The 27352-nt window shown below is 39.4% G+C and overlaps 1 protein-coding gene across 2 annotated transcripts in view; it reads right to left on the bottom strand.

Annotated features, from left to right (window-relative positions):
* Positions 1-13641: 13641 nt before the first annotated feature.
* Positions 13642-27352, bottom strand: part of Stambp (STAM binding protein) — a 30834-nt gene continuing 17123 nt past the window's right edge. For both annotated transcript variants that reach the window (XM_027943817.2, XM_027943818.2), the window contains exons 6-10: positions 25481-25605; positions 24450-24587; positions 16790-16902; positions 15817-15916; positions 13642-14281 (exon numbers count right to left, since the gene is read on the bottom strand). In XM_027943817.2, coding sequence (XP_027799618.1) covers positions 14225-14281; positions 15817-15916; positions 16790-16902; positions 24450-24587; positions 25481-25605 — 533 coding nt within the window. In that variant the 3' untranslated portion in view covers positions 13642-14224. The remainder of the gene's footprint in view (positions 14282-15816; positions 15917-16789; positions 16903-24449; positions 24588-25480; positions 25606-27352) is intronic.

Below are 27352 nucleotides of genomic sequence, written 5' to 3'. Positions count from 1 at the left end.
TAACCTTCCTGGAAAGCACTTGGGGTTCCTCAGGTGCATATCCTCACCCTGGAGATAGGAAATGTTGTGGTGACAGTATGGGGAAGGAACACTAGAGGGAAGGCTCTAGAAGTACAGTTAGCCTCCCTAATGGGTGCTTTTCTTGGAGGTTAAGCTCTTTACCTCACACACAGGTCTGCCACCCCTGAAGGGTGGCTTTTAAGTAAAAGCAGAACCCTTTCCCTCATTTTGTGTTAGAGACTGTGGTTCCCTGAGAAGGTTTATAATACATATTTTACTGTCTTAAAAATACTTTACTTCGTAACATCTCTTGGTGACTGCCCCAAACTTTATAAATATGAGGCCAGCCTCTGACTGATAAGTGCTGGGTCATGATACTTTACAGCCCCAGGCTTCCTGCTTTTAAACTTGAGCAACCTAAAACACACCCAGGCAACTTTGCCTCTGGAGTTGTTAAAGGTCCTAAATCATGGACTCAAACCCTCTGTTATTTATTGTTTTATATGTCATGTTTATTATTTCTTTTTTTAAAAAACATGGTGTCATTTTTTTCTTAATACCTTTATTTATTTACTTATTTTTTAAAAATAATGTTATCATATTTTTTATACATTTGTTTTACTTATTTTTATGTGGTGCTGAGGATTGAACCTAGTACCTCACACAAGTAGTGGTAGCAAGAGCTACCACTGAGCCACAACCCCAGCCCTTATTATTTCTTTTTTACTGTATGGACTTGACTCTTTTTGACTAGACCCAAAGTTCTATTTACTTTCCCGGAAGAAGGAAAATCTATGCCTCCTCTAATTCAAATGAAAGATCTGTTTGTTTCATTGGTCATTCTACCCAGATTCTATACTAGTTCTTCAACAAATTGTGCAAATAGGGCCATATGGCAACAAGAATAATATTAAATTATTTGCAACTTTTATTGGCTTTTCCTCAGTTCTGGGCCACGGGCAAATGGATTGGGTACTGCTATTCTCCTTGATGGGTCAGAGGAGTAGAATAGCTTTTCTGAGGGCAGAGCTGGGTTGAGTACTGAAACCAAGTACTTTTCTGGTGCTGTGTTTGGATCAGTTCATTGCACACCCCTTGCTGTGAGAGGGAGGAAAGAAGAGATTCTTTTTCACTGTGATGATAAGGCCTTATTTTTTTGGACAAGGAATGGTCTGTAACATATACAGAGCCTATAGCTAATAATGGACAGAAAGAAAGGCTAAAGATCAAAACCTCTAGTGTTAAAGTTAGCACCCAAGTAGGTATTAATTTCCATATTATTCCTGAATTTGGGGTACTTGTTATTCCCAATGTTAGCCAAGTTGTCCAAAACTTGATTCTTGGAATTTTCTTATACAGAAACTCTTGTGTTACTGCGAGTTCCTTTTCCACTGTAAAGTGGAATTCAAGGAGTAAGAGGGCCATAGGTTCTGTTACTTCTCATTGTTGAATTTTGTTCAAACAAGACAAAAACTGTTGAAAATCCAGAGCCTCAGATTTTAATAAGTTGCCAATAAAGAATGGCAGCTACACACTAGGCACTGGCCAAAGATTACAATTCCAAGCTCACTGTCACTAAATACTTATTAAAGTGTCAACAAAGAAAAACTTGGAGTTGTTTAAAACCCATGCAATCCAGCTGAGCTCCCAGATATGACAAAATAATCCCGAGGTTAAATCAGATAGCAGACAACTAGGTGTCACAGCAGGGCTATCAATTGCACCCACCCGAGTTCCCATAGAATTATTGTTATTCTATATTGTGCTTTCATGAATGCCATCATTCATACGGAAAATCTGAGCTCCTCTATCTGATGTTTGAGATTATTGTACAAATTATGACATCATACATCATAGGTCTATCCATAGTGAGAATGTAAGTGATCATGGTTTATAGTTTTTCCTTTATTACTAGATCCATTTAGTTGCATGTTTGATTTTTCTATTCCTCTCTCGTTCAATTTAATTTCTTTTTGTAATATTTTACATGTCCTGGGAAACTGTCTGAAATTCTTTTTACAAGGTCTCTAGAGCCTAGATGTATTAAATCTGAGGGGACTTGGCACCTACGAGGTATATGGTAAATATATGTTGGATGAATTAAAAGGGGAGTAATAACTAAACTAAAATGAAAACATCAAGGTCCCACTTGGGTTCTTTCAACAGTTACAGAGAAGCTGGTGCTCATCTTCCTGTGTACATTCATCAATCATGAAGAAATTGCTCTTGGACTCTGTTAGGAGAGTATGGCTCCTTTGTTTTAGTTTACTATGGCTTCTTGAGGACAGGGAGCATAGCATAACTTTTTGCATACTTTAAACAGTGGTCTGTTTATGGTAAGTGCTCAGTAAATGCAGATGAAGTGAATGACCCATGGCCTGGATGTATGACCCAGGTTTTGGGGAGAGGGTAACAACCCCATAGTCCAGGTGCTATTATATAAAGACAATAGAACTCTTTCCCATTTACATTTTATTAACTCACTGCCCACATTGGTGATGGGAAGTCCTAGCTCTTTTTTTCTAGGGTCCTGTCATGGATATAGGTTGCCTCTGCCTGCCTGGGATCTACTTCCCTTTCTAATACTAATGCCACTGATTTTCTTTGGAAGTGAATTTTCTGCACTCTTAGTGCCTGTGGCACAGATGGGGGTACCTGACCCATAGACCCAGGCCTGGCCAATCAGAGCATCCAATCCCCTTGACTACAATGATTGGCCCAAGAGTGAAGTCATGACCAAAGCCATAACCCAACAACTCAATTTCAGAACTATTTCTCCCAGAAGTTCTCTTTTTCTGTTGAATTTAGCAAGATAATGGGCTCTGAAACTACAGTTGTCAAAGCTACTCTAGTGGAATAACCTAAATAAATGAACAAACATTAAGAGATGAATACAAAATGAACCTCGATGGACACTGGATTCAGCTGTGTCTGAATGCCAGATTGAATTGAGGTTTCTGTCAGTGCAATTAAAAGAATTTGCACTGGGGCTGGGGATGTGGCTCAAGCGGTAGCGCGCTCGCCTGGCATGCGTGCAGCCCGGGTTCGATCCTCAGCACCACATACAAACAAAGATGTTGTGTCCACCGAAAAACTAAAAATAAATATTAAAATTTTCTCTCTCTTTAAAAAAAAAGAATTTGCACTAACATGGAATTCTGTTCTCTTTTCATGGTCTTGTCCTGGGCCAGTTGAAATCTCAAGGGTCATAATCAGAGACCTTGTGCTTTCAAAGTAATGTTGGGTCCAAGAACTGAAATATCTGTGTGACCTTATCCTGATCCCACCATGGTTTAATTAAAAATAATTTAAAGCTCCTAAGTCATGGGAAAGGTATAGCACACTAGGCTGGGTTGGAAACATTCTAGACACAGGTGTTTAAATATGGTGAGGTGGGCACAAGAGCTGTTCAAGTTGGCAAAGAGACCAAAGCTGTAGATGACATGGAGGGTGTGTTGGGATGGAAATTGTGCTTTGGTATATGCTTTTGATATGATCTTTTGGTAAGATAGGGGTCTCACTTTGTTGACTAGTCTAGTCTCAAACTCCTGGGCTCAAGTGATCTTGCCTTAGTCTCCTGAGGGCTGGCACTACAGGTGGATGCCACCATGCCTGGTGCCATTAACTGTTTTTTAAAAAAAGTGAAATGAAGATAGGAGACTGCGTTGCTGAGGATGGTGAAACTAACTACAGGGAATGGTGGAGGAATATCTAAGAATAGACTTACTTCCTTCAGCCTAGGAGATGTTTCCACTTCTGTCACCCACCAATAACCCATTACAATTTGTCCAACAGAAGTAACATCCTGTGTTCTCACTCAGGCCCAGAAAAAAAGACAGAAATAAAACCTGAGCCATTGTGGGAGTTCTTTTCTGGAGAAGGGTGAGGATGGTAAAAGCGATTCTTCCCCATGAACTGATTATAGAGAAGATATGCTGAATATCCTGAATATCTCAGGACTTCTGCAGGCCACAGACCAGTAATTCCCTGTTTAGGTCAGTTCTTTCTTGGTTCTCTTTCTGCCAGGTTTTGTCCAAAGATCTCCACTAGCTCTTGCAGGCAAGGTTTATGTTGAATGGGTTCCAGCGGTGAGGTCACCCGCATGGAAAGTTTCCATATATGACATGTCTCTGCTTCTACGCCCAAGAGTTTTCCCAAGGCCCTTTCACTGATGCTGTCCAAGAATAAGTCCTTGGCTGGATTCCCACATTGATGGGACAGTGGTGTCGTGGTTTCTGAAATGTAGGAGGTATTGTCCTTTTTGTCTAATTTTAAATGCAATACATGCTCCTGAAAACTAATATTAACATACTGATTACTCCTCCTCCTCCTCCTCCTCTTTCCCCTTCTGGTACTGGAGATTGAACCCAAGGGCATTTTACTGGGTTACATCCCCAGCCCTTTCTATTTATTTATTCATTTTTTAAAATTTTGAGGAGCTTGCTATGTTGCGATCCTCTTGACTCAGCCTCTCAAGTTACTGGGATTACAGACATGTGCCACCATGCCTGGCTCTGATGATCTTTCCTGTAGTTTTTCTGAATACACATGTCTTATCATATTGTAGGAGGCAGTATTGCAGTATGTTTGAGTATTGATTTGGAAGTTCAACACCACTTGTTTGGAGTTTTATGGTCTTGGGCAACTTAAACACTTTAGATCTTTCTTACTCCCTTCAACAATAAAATTTGCTAATTCTTACCCTTGGACAGCATCATGTTATTTTAACTTTTAGGTTTATAATAAGAGATATCTGGTAATAAAATTTCCTCTGACATTCTTCTTTTTTCAATTTTTTGTTGGTTATTTCTTGTACTACAGATTAATTTTAGAATAATCATTTCAAGTTCAAAAGTAAGGTTTTTTTTTCTTTAGTAGACTTGCATTTAAATTTGTGAATCAACACCTTTAAAGCAGTGAGTCTTCTCCTAGGATGTAGTGTGTTGGTCTTTCCACTGATTTTCTTCATGCAGTTTTCTTCATATAAGATTTATACATTTCCTATTAACTCCATTCCAAGATATTTTATATTTTTAGTTCTAGGATGAATGAAAATCCTCTTACCTCAATTACAACTGGCTATTACCCTGTACTGGAAATCTATTTACAAAGTTTTAAAACAATCTCTTGTGGTGGGTAACCTTGCAACTCTTTTTTATTTGGTCTAACTGCTTCCTGGAATTGATTATCTTCAGATTTCTAAATGGATACTTAGTTTGTAGCCAAAACCTGTGTGTCTCCATTCCAGCAGTACACTCTTGGCTAGATTATCCTTTAGGACACTATTAGTAGTTAGAAATGGGTTTATATTGTCTGTGACAACACTATTTGTTTACTAAGAATGATGCTGGGAGAAGATACATTTTCTCATGTTAATGAAACCTATTTCTTTTCTAATTTATTGGAGGAGTTTAAAAAAGAAAGAATAGGGAACATAACTCAGTGGTAGAGTGATTGTCTAGCATGCATGAAGCTCTGGGTTTGATATCCAGTACCAAAAATTAGTAAATAAATGGATATGGATTTTCTATCTTAAAATACTTTTTTAGGACAGACTCTTGTTCCTTGTTTGGTCTTTTTACGTGATGTATTATGCTAGTGGATTTCTTTTAATGAGGCCATGATTCTCTTCTAGGGACAAAATCACCAAATGTATCATGGGCTTTGGGGTCAGGTAGACCTAGGCTACCAGCTCAACCCATTTCTTACCAGCTAGGGAATCATGGGCAAGTTCTAAATGAGGATACACAAAATGTGCTGGCAGTTATGATCCATTATTTCCTTACTATATTGATAAATTTATTAATGCTTAACTTAGGATTTTTGCATCTGCATTATTGATATTGATGTGAAATATATGTGGATCTACATTATTAGGTTATGTTCATTACAAATGAATTATGTTGGTTTTCTTATTTTTCCCATGCCTACAACAGTTTAAAAACATGAGATTTTGTATACCCAAGTTCATAGGGGCATTATTCACAATAGCCAAGAGGTGAATGAATAAAATGTGGTATATACATGCAATAGAATATTACTTAGCCTTAAAAAGGAAAGATATCCTGTCACATATTATAAATCAGATGAACATATAAGGACATTATATGAAGTGAAATATGCCAGTCACAAAAAACAAATACTGTATGGTTCCACTTCTATGAGGTATTTATTTTTTATTTTTTTAGTTGCAGTTGGACACAATATCTTTATTTTATTTATTTATTTTATTGTGGGGCTGAGGATCGAACCCAGTGCCTTGCATGTGCTAGATGAGCGCTCTACCGCTGAGCCCCAGCCCCAGCCCCTCTATGAGGTATTTTAAGAAGTCAAATTCTTAGAGACCAAAAGTAGAACATTGATAACCAGGAGCCGAGGATGAGGGAAAGGGGAATTACTGTCCAGTTTCAAAAGATGGAAATGTTGTAGAGATCTGTTTTACAATAATGTAAATATCCTTAATACTACTGAACTGTGCACTTAAGAATGATTATGTTCGTGCTATGGTTTGGATATGGTTTAAGTGTGACTCAAGGGTTCATGTGTTGAAACTGAATCCTCATTAGGTATTAGGAGGATGGAAACTTAGTGACTGGTGGCTCACAGGTGGGGCCTTTGGACATGAGTAGGATTACATAGTCATGAATGAAGTTCCTATGATGGAAACTTAGTGGCTTTATAAGAAGGAGAGAGACCAGAAGACAGACAGACAGACAGACAGACACATACACACACACACACACACACACACACACACACACACGATCCCCATTTCTTGCCATGTGATGCTCTGAAAGGCCTTGGGACTCTGCCAGTAAGAAGGCCATCATGAGGTGTGGGCCAATGATCTGGACTAAAACTTTGAGCCAAAGTAAACCTAGCAAATTCATCAGTCCAGGTGTACACACAACTTTCTTATATCATGCTTTCATTGCAAACCCTTGCTCATTTTCGATTTTGTTTACATTTTTCTTTTTTCTCTTTGGTTACTTTACTGCTTTTTCAAAGATTGACATAGTGATTTCATCACTATTTTAAAATTTTTGTTTTACCATTTACTTCTTCCCTTTTGGCTTTCCTAATATATTTGGTTTTCTTTTTTTCTAATTTGAGCCTAGAGAACTTGATTCAATCTTTTGACTCTTTCTTTCTTTTGGAACTAGAGATTGGACCCAAGAATACTCTTATCACTGAGCTACATCTCCTTCTCTATTTTTTATTTTGAGACAATATCTCACTAAGTTGCTGAGGCTGGCCTCAAATTTGCAACCTACCTGCCTCAACCTCTTGAGTTGTTGGGATTGCAGGCAAGCTCTACTACCGCTGGCAATGTATTTTATAAAGAATATTTATTTATTTATTTTTACAGCACTGGGGATTGAACCTCATATATGCTAGGCAAGAATTCTGTCACTGGTCTACATTCCTAGCTCTCTTTTAACACTTTCTTATTAATTAAAGCAATCAAAGTTCTAAACTTTTCTCCTCTGTGAAACTTGTAGAAATTCCAGAAGTTTTAATTTGTGAGACTGCATTAATCATTCACCTCTAAATAAAAAATGAATGGCTATATATTAGTTTTTATTTTCTAACTTATTTTATTTCTTTTACATGATAAACTTCTGTGTTAGTCAGCTTTCTGTCACTGTGACAAAATACCTTAGACAACTTAAAAAGAGATGCATTTTTGTTCATGGTTTCAGTCCATAGTCCATTGTTTTTTTTTTTTGTTGTTGTTGTTGTTTTTTGGCCTGTGGTGAAGAAGAACATCATGTCATGCTATGTGTGGTGGAGCAAGGGTGCTTACCTTATGGTGAGAGAGAGAAAAAGGGGAAGGAAGGAAGGAAGAGACCAAATTCCCATATTCCCTTCAAGAGTATGCTCCCAATGACTTAATTTCCTTTCACTGGGCTCTGACTCTTCAAGGTTCCAACACCTTCCAACAGTACCACAGGCTGGTGACCAAGTCTTTAGCAATGGGTCATTAGGGAACATTTAAAATTCAAACCATAACACCTTCTGTAATTAACTGGTTGATTTTTTTTTGTACTGGTGATTGAACCCAGGGGTACTCTACCAGTAAGCTACATCCCCAATTATTATTTTCTTGAGATACGGTTTTGCTAAATTGTGGGGTTGACTTTGATCTTACACTCCTCCTGCCTCAACCTTCCCAGTCACTGTGTTACTAGTTATTTTTAAAATTGTACGATCTTTAAAATATTCATTGAAAATATGCGCACATTGACTGCTCTATTACCCCAAAAGCAAAGCTTTGCCATTTATTAGCTGATTGACTTTGGACAAGTCTGTATGTTTATTCACACCTTATTGTGTGTCAGGTACTCTTCTGAATGCTGAGAATACAAGGTGAACAAGACAAAGTTTTTATTCTTGAATGGTATACTTTATATATGAAAACTATAAATAAAGAGGACAATTCCAGTAGTGACAGTGCTATGCAGACAGTAAGGAAGGTGATGTAACAGGGTAGAAGATAGAAGGGTTTTAAGTGGGGTTGTCTGGGGAGGCCTCTCAAACTGCAAGATCCCATGGACTTGTTTGGGTTTTAGTCCAGAAAGCCTATTCTGAGCCATCTGGTAGCACTGATGTCCTTTTTCCTTTGCAGTGCTGGGGATGCAGCCCAGCCCCCGATGTCCTCCTTTAAACTATTTCCTTCCTTGTTTTCTTAAACAAGATCTCAGTGTCATGATCTCCTGTTTCCTTCTTCCTTTTTTCCTCCCCCTTTCAGCCTTTGTACATCCTATTCTAACAACCCATTAAATGGGCCAGTTGGGAAGGACAACCACCTGTCCTGGAAGCTAGAAGGAGAGCTCTGCTGTAGCACAGGCCCAAGACATGAGACTGAGTCAAGGAGCTGAGATGGCTTTTCACAAGGTGGGGGCAGAGTTTCTCAAGGCTCAGGCATGGGTCCAGTTGACTTCCTGAAATATGATTCAACACAAGGGACACTATTTCAAGGAGCAGCTAAACAATAAGGAGTGCTATACTGAGAAAAAGGCATTTAACACGGTGTATAAAGCAAACATGATCCTTGTCCTAAGAGAATTTCCATGAGAGTTCAGATATGACTCACATAAGACAATAAAAAAACACAAAACATTAAAAAAAATCTACCAAATTGTGGGAAACAGGCTATACATGCTATTAGAGTGAATTTACCAGTGAGAAAAATCACCAGAGTATGTGGGACTTGAAACCCAGTTTTAAGGGAAACAGTTTTGATCACTAAAGGACACAGCATGCAGGGCTATTGGACTGGATTCTGGATCTAACAGACTCAATGAATGCTGCTAGACACACTGTCTAAGCCCAGTATTCCATTTCTAACCTAAACTAGGCAAAAGCTAACTAAACTTCAAAGCCTAGAAGAAGGAGTAAAGACTTCAGTGACATTCAGGAGCCTGAGGCAGGAGGATGGTAAGCTCAAGAATAATCTGAGAAACTTAGCAAGACCCTAAGGGCTGAGAATGTAGCTCAGTGGTAGAACACCCTCTTCTAGGGATTTTAGAGAAGTATGGGAAATTAATTGACTTTCTGGAGAATTAATAGATAGGCCTAGAAGCAAAGTCTTAAATGTTCAATCGGGCGCTTTCTCTCTAGACTATAATGTTCCAGTGGTTCTGATCCAAACAGGACTTCTCAGTGCTCCACACAAAGCTTCTCACAAAAAAGAAACAAGCCTTGGTCTGGGGTTGTGACTCAGCAGTGGAGCATTCGCCCAGCATGTGAGAGGCCCTGAGTTCAATCCTTAGCACCATATAAAAATAAATAAATAAAATAAAGGTTTTGTGTCCAACTACAACTAAAAACAAGTATCAAAGAAAGAAAGAAAAGAAACAAGCCTTGACTCAGAAATCCCACTCTGCCAGATGCAGTGGTGCATGCCTGTAATCCTACTGGCTTAGGAGACTAAGACAAGAGGATCGCTAGTTCAAAGCTAGCCTCAGCAGTGAGGTGCTAAGCAACTCATTGAGACACTCACTGAGACCCTGTCTCTAAATAAAATACAAAATGGGGCTGGAGATATGGCTCAGTGGTTGAGTGTCCCTGAGTTCACTCCCTAGTACTCTGCCTCCCACCCCCCAAAAGAAGCCCCACTCTGGGTTTACTTGCTTTATAGATCCTTGTATAAATGGGTCTCCATACCCAGGAGAGGTTAAAGCATTGAGATCTGAGTTGGTGGATGATACAATACCAAGAGTTTTAAACTATTTTCTAGGAACAACATCTGGTCTGGTCTGTAAACTGTGTTCTCAAAATCCATTCAAAACAGACCAAAATTGCAGGATTCACTGGAATTTGACCTAAGCAGTCTCCATCCTCTCAACCCCATCTTAAAAACATCTCCTTTCACTGGGGAAACTGAAACCCAGAAAATCCATCAGTAGGCAAAGGGGATAGCACATTTAAAATTTTGTTGTACCAATAGAAAGCTGAAGCCCTTGTCTCTTAGGCAATAAACACTAGGACACTGGTCCAGCTAAATAATGCTTCTCCCACATTGCCTCTGAAGGTGTTTGGTACCCTTCAAAGTACTGTAAAGGCTTAAGGATTTCTTCTTCCTCTTTGGTCCCATTTAACTAGGAGTATGTGTGAATGACCACATGAAAAGCCCAGTCCCACCTTGACCCCCAGCAGCCCTTCCAGAGTTCTTTCAGCACTGGAGGGTCTGTGTTTCTGAGGCCAACTGTCATGCATATGTCGCCTCTGTCTCTCCTCTCAGCTCTGATAACTAAACATGGTGCTTGTACAGCTTGGGAGAGCAGAACAAGCTCCTGGCCTTTGAGGCTCAAGAGTCCAGGTGTGTTGGTCTTTTTCAGCTGTGTAGTCATTATCCTTTCTCTCTTCTTTGTCTTTTTTTTAATTTTATTTTTTAATTCTAATTTTATCAATATGGGGTTCTGTCTTCGGGTTTCATGATCTGAATCCCACTTAATATCCCTTTCTTACTTTCCCTATAACTCTAGCATCTTTCTCCCATCAGTCTACACAATTCCCTGCTTCCTTATGGGCTGGCTTGATATCATACCTCTCCTTGAGGATAGATAAAGAGAGACACTGAATCCTGGGCAGAGTGTCTCTGGGTGGCTAGATGGTGGCAGGTGCAAAGAGGATGTCTACAGACTGATTTTCTGCACCCATCTAGTCACTAAGGTATCTTGTGTATAGGGGCAATGGTAAGAAAATAGCAAGAATACAAGTAACAATAAATGTTGGTGAGGGTGTGGGGGGAAAAGTTCACTCATACATTGCAGGTGGAACTTCAAATTGGTGCAACCACTATGGAAAGTAGTGTGGAGATTCCTTAGAAAACTTGGAATGGAACCACTATCTGACCCAGGTATCCCACTCCTTGGTATACTACAGTGATGCAGCCATATCCATGTTTATAGTGGCTCAATTCACAATAGCTAAGCTTTGGAACCAATCTAGGTAATCTTCAACTGATGAATGGATAAAGAAAATGTGGTATATATACACAGTGGAATATTATTCAGCCATAAAGAAGAATGAAATTATGGTATTTGCTGGTAAATGAATGGAACTGAAGTCTATCATGCTAAGTGAAATAAGCCAATCCCCCCAAACCAAAGGCCAAATGTTCTCTCTGATAGGTGGCTACTAACACACAATAAGATGGGTGGAGGGAAGAATAGAAGTTCATATGGATTAAACAACGGGGAATGAAGGGAAGGGAATAGGGATGGGGATAGGAAAGACAGTAGAATTAATTGGACATAACTTTCCTATGTTCATATATGAATATACAACCAGTGAACTTCCTCATCACGTACAACTGTAAGAACAGGATCCTAATTAGAAAAAGTTATATTCCATGTGTGTGTGTGTGTGTGTGTATGTATGTATATGTGTGTGTGTATGTATGTATGTATATATGTATATATATAAATAAATAAAATATGTCAAAATACACTCTATTGTCACATATACCTAAAAAGAACAGATGAAAAAAAGAAAATACAGCAGTTTGGTGATTAGTTGGTGATCAATATATGACACATTCAGTTCACTTGGACTTAATTTGAATTGATATTTGCAAATATCAGTGATATGCAAAGATTGATGAGAGCTCCTAATTCTTAGGTATAAAGAACCATTGCAGTGATTTTCAACCCTGGTTCCACCTGAGAATTCCATCAGCTTTATAAACAAATTTTTGTTAAAAAGAAAATAAATAAGAACAATATCCTAGAAATTTGGGGGACATGAGAATCAGTATCACTTTAAAAGCTCCCCAGGTATTTGAATGTGTAGCCACAGGTAAGAAATTCAAGTGGTCACGGGAGGAAAGTTCTGAATAAGGGCTAAATTTGGGCTTTCAGGTGAATGAAAGTCATTGCCGGTTTCTGAGCCAAAGAAAAAATACAAAAATGATGTAATATGCAGAACATGGAATGAAGAAATTATAAAAACAAAGAGGCTTGGTAAAAGCCTATTGTAATAGTCTAGGTAAAAGATAATATAGGCTAGGTACAGTGGCACCAGAAACTCAGAAGGTTGAGGCAGGAGGCAGGAGGACCACAAGTTCTAGGACAACTTGAATAAATTAGTGAGACCATGTCTCAAAATAAAAAATAAGTAGGGCTGGGGTAGTGATTCAGTGGCAGAACACTTGTCTAGCATGTGTAAAGCCCTGGCCTCAATATCCAATACCAGGGGGAAAAAAAGTAATATAGGCCTAAACTAAGTGGCAAACTAGAGAGTGGAATACAGGGATGGGTTCCCTAGGAAATATAGGACCAGGCAATTTCAGGACTGTTCAGGGCAAGTTGGAAGAGTCAGGCTGCCTCTGGGTTTCATCAGAGGAGTTGCTCTTCCCCTTGTCCAAATCCACTTGGCTCCCCAATTGGAACTATACCAAAACTGCAGAAGAATTTCTGGTATCTTGGGAGTTAAGAACCCAAGAGAAGAAAAAGAATATAGAAACTTGGTTCTTTGAGGGGAAAGGTTCAAGGACCACGAGCCTAAGCAATAAAAACTGGGCAAAATTCAGGACACAAAATCTAAAATGAAGCAAAATTTTATACATTTTCAGACTCCCTACACCCCATGCATTCTGATATAGACCAAATATTCTCTCCAAGGTGTTTACTCTCCTGTCCTCACATGAGGTGTCACAAATACCACCATTATTTCTAGGCCACCTTAGGACAACACTAGGCTCAGCTCATAGAAAGAAAAATGTAGTATCAAGTACAGCTTCACACACCTTCCGAGATGTTGTCCAAGTTGGAAAGAATAGCCAACACAATAAAATGAGCAGGGTAGGTGGCTAGGGAAGATAACCATTTACTTGGAGTGTACCTGGTATTCCAAACAAAGGCTCCACTATCCCCAGATGAAAGCTTGTGGTACAGAAGGAGGAAGTGAATGGGATGACCCACTTGAGATAGCACCAAAAGAACAGAGATGACTTCATGCTCCTGGAAGATGGCAGTAGGCCGAGAAAAAAACACTGAATAATTAAAAGTGAATTGGGACACACCTTTAGTGTCAGTACCTATTTTCCCCTCCCCTTTCCCAGAACCACTAGATATTTTACTTAGCTTATTTATGTGATGCTTGATCAAACAGATCACTCTAGAACACAACAAAATAAGTTGTTATTTTATTGCAGAGGAAATATATCCCAAAATATTTGTTAAATAACACAATTCCAGACAAAAATCATTCATCAGGGTTTGTGAGTCTCACTGTCTGTTCAGATGTAGTGAGATGTGCCCCACCCCTTGTAATAAGCTCCATTAATATTCCCATAAAAAGGAAAACCCAAAAGGTTTCTAGATGGCTTCCAAATTTCTGCATAGATGCCCTCATTTAGTTCAAAGGTAGATTATAAACAAGTTGGCAGATAAATTATAAGATAGCTTAAAAGAAAAAAAGGTTAACACTTGGTGAATCCAGAAAGAAGGACATATGGGTGCTCCTCATACCATTCTTTTGACTTAATTTTTGAGTTAGTTGCTTTACTGAGATTATGCTCCTTTCCAGATTTGCCTAAAAAATATAATCAATTATTTCTTTTTAAACCAGAAATAAAAAATCAATTCTTCCCCAGGTGTTGCTACCTTCCTATTCTGTCTTAAAAAACTTCCAAAGCTTTCCAGGAAGCTTAAATTAAGGGGCTACAGTACATTGATATAGTTTTATAATTCTCAGAAGGTGTGTGAGCAAATTCTCATCGAAGGTCTGTGACGGTCACTGCTCTGTCCACAACAGTCACATGGGTACAGCTCTGCAACAGGAAAAAAGAAAGGTGAAGTCCTAGAAAATTCTGAAATGTCACTTTTCAAAACCCATTATTTAAAATACTCATTCAAGGCCATGGTTTCCTAGTCTGGAGACCAGACTACCACTTAAGTGGCGGTTACGATAACAGGTCTGGGAATCAGCACTACTCATAGACTGAATTAAGGTCTGTCCATATATCTTGTTTATTTTTCAAATGTCCATTTGAAGAAAAAACATTTATTTAAAAACATTAGTAAATTTTTTGGTTATTATGCCAATCAGATAATAAAGTACACCTATTATTACATGGGGGAATACACACTTGTGACATGTGAGTTTTTATAACTGGAAACCTGTACATTGGTCCCTGTTTTTTTTTTTCCTGATGGTGCAGTTTCTATTTCAACATCCCAGAACTTAGATATTTATTATGTTCCAAGGCAGATTGATCTATTTTTTAACAGATTGGTCTGAAAGTTCTTCCTCAAGGAGAATGGGGGAAGGAGGAGAGATGGGAAAAGGATCTGAAATCAAATTCCATGCATATATGATTTTGTTGGGATAAACCCAACTACTATATTTAACTCTCTAATAAAAAAAGAAAAAGCTCTTCCTCATATTCAGTTGAAGACTTGTCATTCCCTGAGGTCTTAGTCTTAGTGCTGGGAGTGGTATAAAGAACTCCCTATACCTTTTTTATTTATTGGCTCTTCTATCACTGCAGATCTTCCTGTGGTTTCTCTTCCAAACATCCCCAGTTCCTTTTAGTGACAAGGTTCTGAGTCCCTTTTTCATATTGTCTTTTTTTTTTTTAACTCTGAGCCCAAAAGAAATAGTAATACTCGAGGCCAGTGTGGAATAAAAAACACTATCACATTAGATATGAGGGGCAAATTGAAACAAACTGATTTAAGATCATCATCTAAGCTTGTTATTCACAGGACACAACTTTGGGGGGAAATTAAAACAACTTCTGAGGAAGGATATAAAATCCCTATTATCTAAGCAAAATTCTAGATCAAATACAGTTAATTTAGCTATCTTAGGTTCTTTTTTCCTTTGCATTCAAATCTCTTACCAAAGAATAGGGTTGGCAATTGGTGAAGAACAAAACTAACATTTAATTAGCCAGTACTGTTTTAGATACTTTCTGTACATTACTTCTTTTGTGTATGTGTGGGGATTGAACCCAGGGCTTCATGCCTAATAAATACATGTTCTACTACTAAGCTATACCTCCAGTACCTACTTTATTTAATTCTCTCAATAACCTTATAAAGCATGTTTTATTATTATCCTCACTTTACAGATAAGAAAGATGAGACCCAGGAAGGGTAAGTAGCCTCAAAGACACACAGTCATTAAGTGGCAGAGCTAAGATTCAAATCTGTTTAGATCCCACAGTGCTTCTCATGTCTGTCCTTATTATAGAGATCTGAAAAGATAAGTGACAAAGCAGATCTTCCAGGTGGGCCAGACAGGACCATGCACCTTCCTTGCCTGCAGTACAGCTCTAATTTTTTCTAACAGGATACATACACAAAACAGAGGTGGATCCTTGCTGTGGGGATGAAATCCTTTCTGGCGACATGAAGAAATCTCTTCTAGCCCATGGTCAGTTAATTTAAAGAATCCAGTTCTAAAATAAAAAGGGCAGGTTTAGAGGCAAGCAAAGGTGTTCCCCAGCACCCCCACACTACAGGACCAGGCATGCACTCTCACACACAGTAGAACAGAGGTCATTTTAAGACAGGTTCCATAGTATGCTGGCTTACAAGTCTCTTCTCTGGTGAATGAATCATACTTAGGGAATGATTCATCACTGCTACCACACTGGTTTTGCTGGGAGAACTCATAGTAAACAACAGGTTTTGGAATGAAAAAGAAGTAACACTCTGATATAATGAGTTTGATGTTGAACTTCTGTGTGTCTGTGTGGTACCAGGGATGGTACCCAGGGCCTCACACATGCCATGCAAGTGCTCAACCATTGAACTCTATCCGCTTAGCATATATTTGAAATTCTTTAATCTCAACTCACTCAACTCTTGGAATGCCTATCACTTCAAGTCAAACACTCTTAAGTTTCTTGTGGACTTTTTCTTCTTCTTCTTTTTTTTTTTTGGTACTGGAGATTGAACCCAGGTGTGCTTTATCACTGAGGTATATCCCCAGCCCTTTTCATTTTTTATTTTGAGACAGGATCTCACTAAGTTGCTGAGAGTCAATCCTCCTGCCTCAGCCTCCCAAATTGCTGGGATTATAGGCATGTGCTACTGCATCTGGCTCTTCTGATTTTCTCTTATAAAAGCAACAAAACTGTTGCTTATATATCTTTTAAAACAAGCATGTGTATCATAGGTTTATCAGAATAGACTTTTAGAAAGCAGCCAATTACTGCTACAATCTAAATATTTTATAAAGAAGGAGTCTCAAGTATAAAGACCTTTTGCTGAGTCTTTCTTTGCTACTGCTTCCCTATAACACCCAGAACCAAGTCCTGTGTACTCACTCCTGAAACTTGGGGGAGCAGACAATAGCTATTGACTCTGGCAGCATCATCTGGTAGGAACAGTGAGTGTGTAGGTCGACACTGGAAAGAAAGGCGGTCTGTGTGGGATGGGTCTGAGAAGAGAAAACAAGCCAGAGAACTTTTGGTGAGGATGGGCAGTCATGCCTGGTCCATGAAGAAAGGTATGGCCAAGGCAGGACTTCTCAACAATTGGCCCTAACATCCTTTTCAAGTAAAAAGCTGTTTACAACCATGAGAGGTACACTTGAAGTTCATACAAAGTAAGGACACTTCTTCCAGCCTTGTAACAAATAAATGTAATACAAGTATGTGAAGAGACTCATAATTTCTTTTTTGTTATTATTAAAAGATTTCTTATACAATATGGTGACTGCATAGTTCACTTTCTTCCTCTTCTTTTTTTCTTTTTTTTTTTTCAGAGCTGAGAATTGAACCCAGGGCCATGCATATGCCAGAGAAGTGTTCTGCCACTGGGCTAAATCTCCAACCCCAAACAATTTGATTTTTTTTTTTTTTGTTACAGTGCTGGGAATTGAACCCAGGACCTTACCTAGAGCTAGGCAAACACTCTCCCACTGACCCATATACCTAGGGTGACTACATAGTTAAAAACAATGTATTATATACTATAAAATTGGTAAAGATTTATTTTTCCATTGGGATGGAACCCAGGGGTGCTCTACCATTGGGCTACATCCCAAGCCCTTTTCATTTTGACATAGGATCTCACTAAGTTGTTGAGGGTCTAAGTTGTTGATGCTGCCCTTGATCCTGCGATCTTCCTTTCTTAGTTCCTGAGTAGGTGGAATTGCAGGTGTACTACCACCATGCCCAGCTGCTAAAGAAATATTTTTACATGTTCTTACCATAGAAAAATGATAAAGATGCCTATGTTAATCAGCTTGATTTAACATTCTATATTTAAAATATCATGTTGTACATCGTATTTATAAATATATGATTTTATTTGTTAATAAAAAGAAACATATACTTCTATTACACAGTTTCATTTATTTACTTATTTATCTGTTTGTTTATTTATTTATTTATTTATATTTTGGGGGGGTACTGGGGATTAAACTCAGGGGCACTTGACCCTGAGCCACATCCCCAGCCCTATTTTGTATTTTTTTTATAGACAAGGTCTCATCGAATTGCTTAGTGCCTCGCTGTTTCTGAGGTTAGCTTTGAACTCATGATCCTCCTGTCTCAGCTTCCTGAGTGCTGGGATTATAGGTATGTGCTTCCATGCCCAGCCTATTATATGGTTTTGGAAAACAAGAAATAAACTGGATGCAGTGGCACACACCTGTAATCCCAGCAGCTGGAGAGGCTGAGGCAGGAGGATTGCAAGTTCAAAGCCAGCCTCAGCAACTTATCAAGGCCCTAAGCAACTCAGCGAGACCCTGTCTCTAAATAAAGTATAAAAAAGGGCCGGGGATGTGGCTCAATGGTTAAGCACCTCTGGGTTTAATCACCAGTAACAATAAAATAGCTTATAGAAAAAAGAGAAATAAGCAAAATTTTGAATTTGGAAGAGTTGCCTATAAGTGAGGAATACAGTGAGAGAGGAGAAGGGGATAAAAGTGACTAAGAAAATAGAACAACTATTAGATCTGGTCTGTCTCTGCATAATGGTAACTACATAGGTGGGGATTTTTCTTGAGAGCAATTGTGGGGAAAATCCCACTTCAGTGTCATGTATCCTACTGTATCAGAGATGCCCTCATTAGACTGTGCAGAACCACAATTTGGAATTCTTTGGAGGGTATGATAGATAGAGTGATTTTTACCCAACAGAAAGATATGCAGTGTTAAGCCCAGGCAAGTACATACACCGCCTTACCTCACAGATATAAACAACATAGGAAATAAGCTAGCACATTTCATTTAATTCACCCATAGGACCTTTGCAGGAAGAGAGGTCTGGGAAGAGTAATGCAGAATGGAGTTAATAGTAAGCTGAAGACAGAGACTTGAAACTTTCTCACTTCCTGTTTGAAGAGAGTGAAGGTGTTAAGCAGCCTGAACACTCATGATGGGGTTGGGGGGTGGAGGGGTGGTAGGCAGACAAAAAGAAGGGAAGAAAAGAATGGGAAAAACTTTTCTCTGGACTATTTATAATGGAAACTTTTATCCCACTGGTTCATGAGGTCCAATGGGTTCTGGAATTCCTGGTGGCTGGCCAGCTGTAGGCTGTAAGCTGTGGAGCTTGGGGGAGGGAAGTATCAAAGCAAAGGGCGAATAGGAAATCACTTAATTAGTGGGGTATGGAGAGGGCAGAGGGCAGAGCTCAAAACTTCTATCTGGGATATCATAGGGGAAACATACTGATCTAAACTATTAAAATCTAAAGACCATTGCACAGAGGAAGAATTGAATTCTGAGTTCATAATGGATAAGGCAGAAGTCAATGTTGTGCCATGTTCTGATTACACAAGTTCGGACCTCTCTAAAGGAAATCCAGATCTAGGTCCCAGGTTTCCCTGGAGTTGGTGTGGGCAGGCCAGGGGACTGGTGTGGTGAGCCATGTGGGGAGCCCCATTGTGGTCCAAGACACTGGGAAACTGGCTAAGAGACCCGCATCAGGCATGTAGCAGGATTCAGACCCTTACTCTGGATTTAGCAGGTATGGAGTCCAGGAAGGAGATCTCTAACATAGGTGTGGCAGGTGTCAGGGCTGTGGAGTCACATGATATTAATGTATGTGTGTGTGTGTGAAAGAGCATGGACATTGATATTAGGACACAGAGCTGCATGAGGCCTGCATTGGGGACTCTAGTGCATCAGGAGCTGTATCTTACACATGAGACCAAGAGACAGGCTCACGGTCATAGGCATTGGGGATATGGAGATGAAAGAAGAGACCTCATTGTGGAAATTGCAGGTGAAGAGACTAGCATTGTGGGAGTTGGGGGTGTGGATCCCAGCACATATTGTGTCTCAGACATGGCAGATGGGAAGATGTATTACAGGTGTCCCAGTAACTGCCTCTCTCTGGAATAAAGACAAGAGGGGAGACCACTGTGGCTATCATGAGATGAATGGGGATGACTGAGGCTACCTGTAGTGCAATAATCACAGGCCTAGCAGGATAGAAGACCCATAAAGGCATCTGTGCCTCAGGCTTGAAGACAAGGGAGGAGACTATTTGCTGATATTTCCTGCTCTGACCTCCTGTTTTTGAACCAAACAGGAAGGATTCAAGAACTCTAATGTTGGATTCACCTGGGACCTGAAGAACTGAAGCTTGAAGCTGTTGGTGAAGTCATCTTGGGCATCCACGGACAAGGTAGGTGGGTTCTTCTACAACTGTGAATGGAAGGAGAGTGAATTTCTCCTTTTTATCGTTCAGAAGTGTGAGCATCTCCCTGGACAACTTAGGTTTCAGTTGTTACAGAGACTCATAAGTTCTAACTGACCATCAAGGCCTATTTGGCTTCTGGTGAGCTCTCTCTAATCATGGAGAATCATTCATTCTGAAACAGAGGGCACATGCTGCCCAATATTTCAACATGATAGAAATCAAGGACTTAATAAGCCACAAGTAAGATGAATGATTCTTCCCGAAAGGTGTTAAAAGGTCACATGTGAATCTGAAGTTCAATGGATAGTCATTCTGAGGTTAAAGCATCACACAAGAAAGATATAGGAGTTAGGAAGCTACTCAGATTCCAGGAGCTAGCTAAATTAGGCAAAGGAGCCTGTGCTGTTTAGGAGAAGATGTTGAAATTTGAGGTAATGAGTTCAAGTAATATTTAAATGTTTATTCACTTTATTTCATTTGTTACCAACTATTTCATGTTTTATTAAGCATATTTCTTGTATATAAAATAGACAACTATATAATGACACGTTCATCTTAGAGGGGGTATGGTATTAGGTAACAAAAATTGGAAAAAGAAAGTATGATTCAAAAAGGACACCAACCTCCACTGACAGAAAATAAGTGGAATCAACTAGTACATTCAAATGTGCTGTGCAAGAATTGAATCTCTTGAAGAGCTTGTCAAAAGCATAGACTCCCACACCCCACCCCTGGAAATATCCATCATGAGAGTGAACACTTTTTGAAAGCTCACTAAATGATTCTTATGTATAGCCTCCTGTTCTTGAACCAGAAGAACCACTCCACAGAAGACCATGATGAGCTCACTAGGGTTGGAGGAGGTCTTTTGGGCAGGGTCCTCAAAGGGCATGGAAGAACTTTGGTGACTACAAGGGGAAAAAAAAGTTTCTATCTGATGATAATATAATTCTTTAGACTGCTAGGGAGCAAATAGCCTGTGTCAATACCATTCATTTCCCGGTTAGTGCCCAGGATTCTAAACTGGAAGCAAACTAGGCCTACACAATCAAGCTCCCAAATTTAAAGTTGGGTAGCTTAAAAGATTATAAAGGGACATAAGGACAGAGCAGGGGCTTAATAAATAACTGTAAAACTAAAAAACAAAAATAAAAAACCTTACCTTGGTTCCCTGGTCCCTCTAGTTCTAAGCAAGTTCCCTCAACAATAGCTATGTTCACGGTGCCTACCCTGCTGGGGAGAGAGGAAAGCCTTTTCATGAAACAATGTGACAAAGGAGCAAAATGAACAAGGAGAGTGAATGCCAACGGCAGCCTTAGCACCTGGATGAGAGCAGAGTGGCCACGTGGGAGGGCCAGTAAGGGTTAAGAAGGGCTGAGACAAGAAGAGAAGGAGCTTCTTCATATGGGATCTCCAATAGCTGGAGATCAACATGTGACTATGAAATGTTTTTGACCAGGGAAGCTGTTTTACAGTTGACAAAGTAAAGAAGAAAAAAAATGATCTTGAAATTTTAAGATCTGAGCAAAGCTTATAGTGTGCTTTTGTATTGTTTTTAATCCTAAACTAGGAAGAAATGGTGCAGAAATATCATGGGAGGTGGGAGGAGCTGAACTACTATCAATTTCATGAAGTCTAAATAGTAATCATCACAAACTTTCCCCCATCTACTCCTGTTTCTAAATCTACCTCTCTCTCCCTCCTGCCCTGCAGTAGACCTAGACTCCAAACCTTATGGAGATCAAATTTTTACCTGCCTAAAAAGTTCCCTTGATTGGCCAAAATATCATTTCAAAAATCTCTCCATATATCCATCTCTCTTCCTTCAAGTCTGTCTTGGAGGAATGGATACTTTCTACCTCACAGGAAGATGAACCTCCCTTTGTACTTCAGATTTGATATTTTCCTATTGTCATAATACCTTGGCTCTCTTGTCCTTTTAACTCTATTCCTTTGGCTCACTGGTCATACATATTCAGATAACTACAATGAGAATTGTAGAATAAATTGTAGAATGTGAATAAACCTTCAGAGAGTAGAGCAAAAGAAGACATAAAAAACACATATAATTCTGTTTACAAAAAGGACAAAACCAGGCAAAGCTAAACTATAATGTTTCAGGATACACATTTAGGTGGTAAATTACAAAGAAAGCAAAGAAGGGGTGATGAGAAAACTCAGGAGAAGGCTCACCTTTTCCAGGGAGGAAGTGTGACTGGGTAGGAGCAGGCTCCTGGCAGCATCCTACTTCCTATCTTAGGTAGTATGGGTACATAGATGTTTACTTTATGATTCATTATAGTGTACATTCAGCTTAGGTACACTTATAAATGTATTATATTTAAAAATATAAAGCTTTTGAAAAAACAAAATCAAAACACATTTAAGCCTTTTCATACTAAACAATCAAGGAAACATTCTCTAAGTCCACTTTTGCCATAAGCCACCATTCCATTTCTCTTCCTCCTCTAGAGCTAAGCTCCTCAGAATGGTCATGTCCATTTCACTATTGCCACAACCTCAATCCCCATGACTTCTTAAACCTTATAGTCTACTCCCACCAAGGTCTAAAATCCACTAAACCGGGTCTTCAACAACCTCACCAAATCCAAAAGGCTGATCCAAATCTTCACCATGCTGGGGCTTTCTAGAGTATGTGGTAGGGTTAGTAGCCTGAAATTTCTTTTTATAATATCCCTCCTCCTGTGGATCTTGTATCCTAACAGGAACCTGACTTTCTCACACATCTCTTTGTCTCATTTTCACTATCAACTAATTTCTCTGCTCCTCTCAGAAGCCTGTGAATCTCTTCTTGCCCTCAATTCTCCTTAACTTCCAAGGCTAGCTCAATGTAGAAGACTTTCAGATCCCTCTCCTGCTTTGATTTTGCTCCTGAGTACCTGCCTCCAACTACATGATGACTACCTCCAACCATCTGGTGTCTCACAAGTACCTTAATTCAACCTGCTCAGAATTGAAACCCACTTCCAAAAATTAGTCCTCCTTCTGGATCCCCTGTGTCTGTTTATGAGATGATCACTGCCACCCCCATGAGCCAGGATCAAAATCTCTGAGTCATCACTGGCTCTTACTCATTATCCTCTATTTCTCATTTCCCAAATCCTCTGAATTCATCTCCTCCTTCCCAAACATACTGCCATCACCCCAGCTCTCATCTTATTAGATTTTATCAACGCACTAACCTCTTAAATGATCTCCCCACCTTAACCTACTTTAAAACTACCTTTATGTTAAGTTTTCTAAAGTATGGTTTTGATCCTATCACTACTCTGCTCAAAAACCTTTAAGAGTTCTCCACTTACTAAAAGCAGAACTACTTTTCCTGTCCACCCAAGATCCTCAAGAACACAGCTCCAATATAGCAGATTAAAGCATACCTACCACCATTTCCTGACATGAACCATAAATCCCAACAAACTGTACCCTTAGTGCTCTAGGAACACAGTCTACCTATTCTTAATGCCGTCCCCTCACATGGAACTCTCTTTGGCCCATCTTGCCAAAATTCTCTTAAATCATACAAGGTAGGATCCCTCCTGCCTCTGAATTCCATGGTGCCCTGTTAGTACCTCTCGAGGCCCTTAGCACACTCTACCTCATGTGAAGAGTTGTTCATTGTCTATTTCTATCATCTCTTGTATGGGACTAAAATCATATCTTACATAAATGTGTATTCCTGGGCAGACAGGGGACATGTTTTCTATCCCTCATCTATTACAATGAGGGGGAAGACTACACATAAACAGGTAAGTCAGTATTTACTTCTGTAATTGGATTAAAGGAAGATCAAAGGCACATGGGACTGCTTTGTAGGTCACTATTTCTCTAGTTCTGAATTACAAGTATGTTCAATCTTCTCAAATCCAGAAATATGCCAATTTAATTGTCTATAATTCATGCATGTCACACAATATGAAAAGCAGCTTGGTATGTGAAAGTGAGGGATTGAAAACAATAGAAAGAAAAATTAAGAAATAATCTTTATGCAAGAAATTATATTTTACCTGAAAGTTACAAGAAGTATACCCAAGATATGCAAACACTTGAAAAACTATATTGGAGGCACTTATGGTTTACATGAAGGTACATGGTGCATAATAAAGACTACAGGCTATAAATAAAAAGTTAAAAAATCACTAAGTAGTACTCAAAAATCAATGGTAGACTACAATCAGTCAAGTATACTAAGAACTGTATCCAAAGGAGAGAAAAAGAATAAATAACCTAGATACAATCCATTCAAAGAAAGAAACAAGCAGTGTCTATAACAAAGAGAAGAGGGGAATCCTCAGTGAGCTCAGATTTGCTTACATGAATCCAGCCCAGTGTGATGAGACCCTGCTGATCCTGTATGAGGAAAAGTTCTTCTTCATTCTCCGTGTTGCAATAATCAGACCCAGCACTTTGCTTGGGGATGAGAACGTGGGTAATGGTAAATTCATTCCTCATCTGCCAAAGGAAAAAATAGCTTGTCACAATTCTTGGGCACTCCTGCAACCCCACACATTGGAGAGTCAAACTTCTACACAAGCAAAGGTACTTCCCACCACAGCATGAGTCTCCTTCATGTTCCCTGAATCCCTCACCTCAGTGGTTCACAACCTTGGCTGCTAATGTGCATTTCTGGGGGGCTCTGTGAAGCCAGAGATGCTGAGACCAACCCCAGGTCCCCCTCTGATGCATAGCATGGGTAACTGCCACAGCCCTGTTGAAGTGCACTCGTGGTTCTTGAAAAGCTCCAGGTGGAGTACCATTCTCTTCCTTTGCTTATGTCTAAAGCAATTTCTCTCCACTGTTAAGTCCTTCTCATTAAGACTCAGATTAAGTTTGTTCCACTTCCTTCATGGATTCATTCAGCAGTTAGTAATGGGTTCTTTAAGCACCTCTGTTCATTGATCTTTCCTCCTCAAAATTCCTAGTGATTGTATGGTACATAGTATCAGAATGCTATTTATCTTTTATTGTATATCTCCCATCTCTCCAGAGTGATTGGACACTTTCTGTGGACATGTACTCTGTGCCTTACATATAGTTTATATTCCTAGGGCCTATCAAAAAGTAGGTGCTTAGAACATAGTGATATAGGTAGTGGCTAGATTTTCCTACTAACTTTAGTTAGCTATTTCTAACTATAATACTAATCAGTTCAATTCAAAGGACTCTGAAAAGCAACCAAATACAGAGTCAACAGATCCAAAGTGACTATAGTATATAGTTCATGGTTCCTTTCTTGGAATATTTGATGTAAAGAGACACTGGCCCTGAATATCTTCTCTGAGAGTCATGGGAGGTCAAAGAAAAATAAACAGTCTCAGTTCAAAGAGTTTTTTTTTTTTTTTTACCAGTTTTCCACAGAGAATTCCACATGTTTCTACTCCCCGAGCAGTGTTGGCACTGGCTAACTGGAGAAACTGTGGACACAGCCTCCCAGGCACCACCACATGGCGCAATCCATCGATTGTAGGAACTGTAATTGAGAAGGGAACATGTCTGAGACCATGAAGCTGAATCATTCCAAGCAAACCTCACAGCTGCTAGCATTGGGAGAGCAATGCTAAGTCACTGGAATCCCTGCAACTTTAGACACTGAGTGGGCATCTCACTCTAATGGCATAAAAAAGTGTTGTAAAGTCTCATCTCTACCCTGTGGCCACAGCTCATTAGGAGATGCGATGGTTAATTATAGGTGTCAGCTTGACTGCATTAAGGAATACCTATAGGGTAAAGAATTATTTATGGGTGTGACTTTCATGGGGTTTCTGAAGGAAACTGATGTGTGGTTCTACAGACTGGGGAAGATCTGCCTTCAATATGGGTGAGCATCGTGCAATCAGCTTGGGGCCCAGATAGAAACACAAAAAAGGCAGAAGTAAGGCACTCTTCTTTTCCTGCCCCTGGGAAATAAAAACTGGCTTTCTAGGCTTTGAACTCCAAGACTTGTACCAGTGGCTCTTAGATTCTCATAATTCCCAGACTGAGAAATATGCCATTAGGTTTCCTGATTCTGAGGCTTTTGGATGTTGACTAAGCCACATGACCAGCATTCCAGGGTCTCCATCTTACAAAAAGGCTTTTGTGGGACTTCTCAACCTCCATAGTCATATGAGCCAGGTCCCCTAAGAACTGTGAGACCATGTGATCTCTGTCTAGATTTCAAAATATGTTTCAGATAGCCTGAGGGTCTCGACAGAGACATTACACAGGAGCAGGGTCATCAAAAAGAGTCCTCTGTAGGGCAATGCCTATTAGATTTGTAGGAGTGGAGCAGCTCCTCAAGCACCTAGAACCACAGAGCCATCAGCCCATAACTCCAGTCTGTACAAGATGAGGACAAAAGACCTTAACTCCTATGAGAGCTGCTGGGTGAAATGAATCCAGCAAAAATATAGCAATGAGCTGTCTGAGGTCTTGAGGGGTCCAATCCTTGTCCTAGTGTGTCCAGGATGCAGGACAGGAAATCAAATGAGATTGTTCTACAACTTTTCAACTTAATGTTGTTTTTCCTTTGTTTGTATGTGCCCAAGCTGGCCTTGAACGTGGGAATCCTCTCACCTCAGCCTCCCACATAATGGGATTATAGGCATGCACTACCAAGCCTGCTCCAATCACTCCATTCTTCATTTGTTTCTCCCTTGACTGTCCTATACCTGTTCCACTCTTATATTTTGGAAGCATGTAACTTATTCACTTCACAGGCTCACAGCTGGAAAATGCCATATCTGATTTAGAGAAAACTTTGGACATTTGAGTTGATGCCCTTGATACTTTAGGAAAACAGTAGGCTTTAATTATTCAAGGTAAGATGAGGGTAAACTACTATGTTCAAAAACATTTCTAAGATATTTAGGAATTTTCTGTCAGAATCTAAGAAAAAGATTAAAAAATACCCCCCCCATTCAACTGAACATTTTATTTTTTATCTCTCTTTGAACTCATAAGAATATCAAAGTATGATTTTCAAAGAAGCATACAATGATGTATATATTGTCTTGATAATATAATCTGACTTAGGTAGTTATTTACTTCTGAATTTAGTCTTTTAGAAGAAAGTTTAAATGCCAAACCCCACCCTGATGAAATAACAAAAAACTTAAGTCTGATCCCTCTAAAAAGACATGAACAAAGTAGCTCATAAAACTGCTTCAGGATGTCAAGAATGGACCCAGTTCCTGAGCACCATGGAGAAACCCCATGAAAAAGTCAGCAAGTTAAGG

The sequence above is a fragment of the Marmota flaviventris genome, chromosome 14, assembly GCF_047511675.1.
Source record: "Marmota flaviventris isolate mMarFla1 chromosome 14, mMarFla1.hap1, whole genome shotgun sequence".
NCBI lineage: Eukaryota > Metazoa > Chordata > Mammalia > Rodentia > Sciuridae > Marmota > Marmota flaviventris.
The sequence above is the reverse complement of the archived record's forward strand: the minus strand, read 5'-3'. Positions and strand labels throughout refer to the sequence as shown.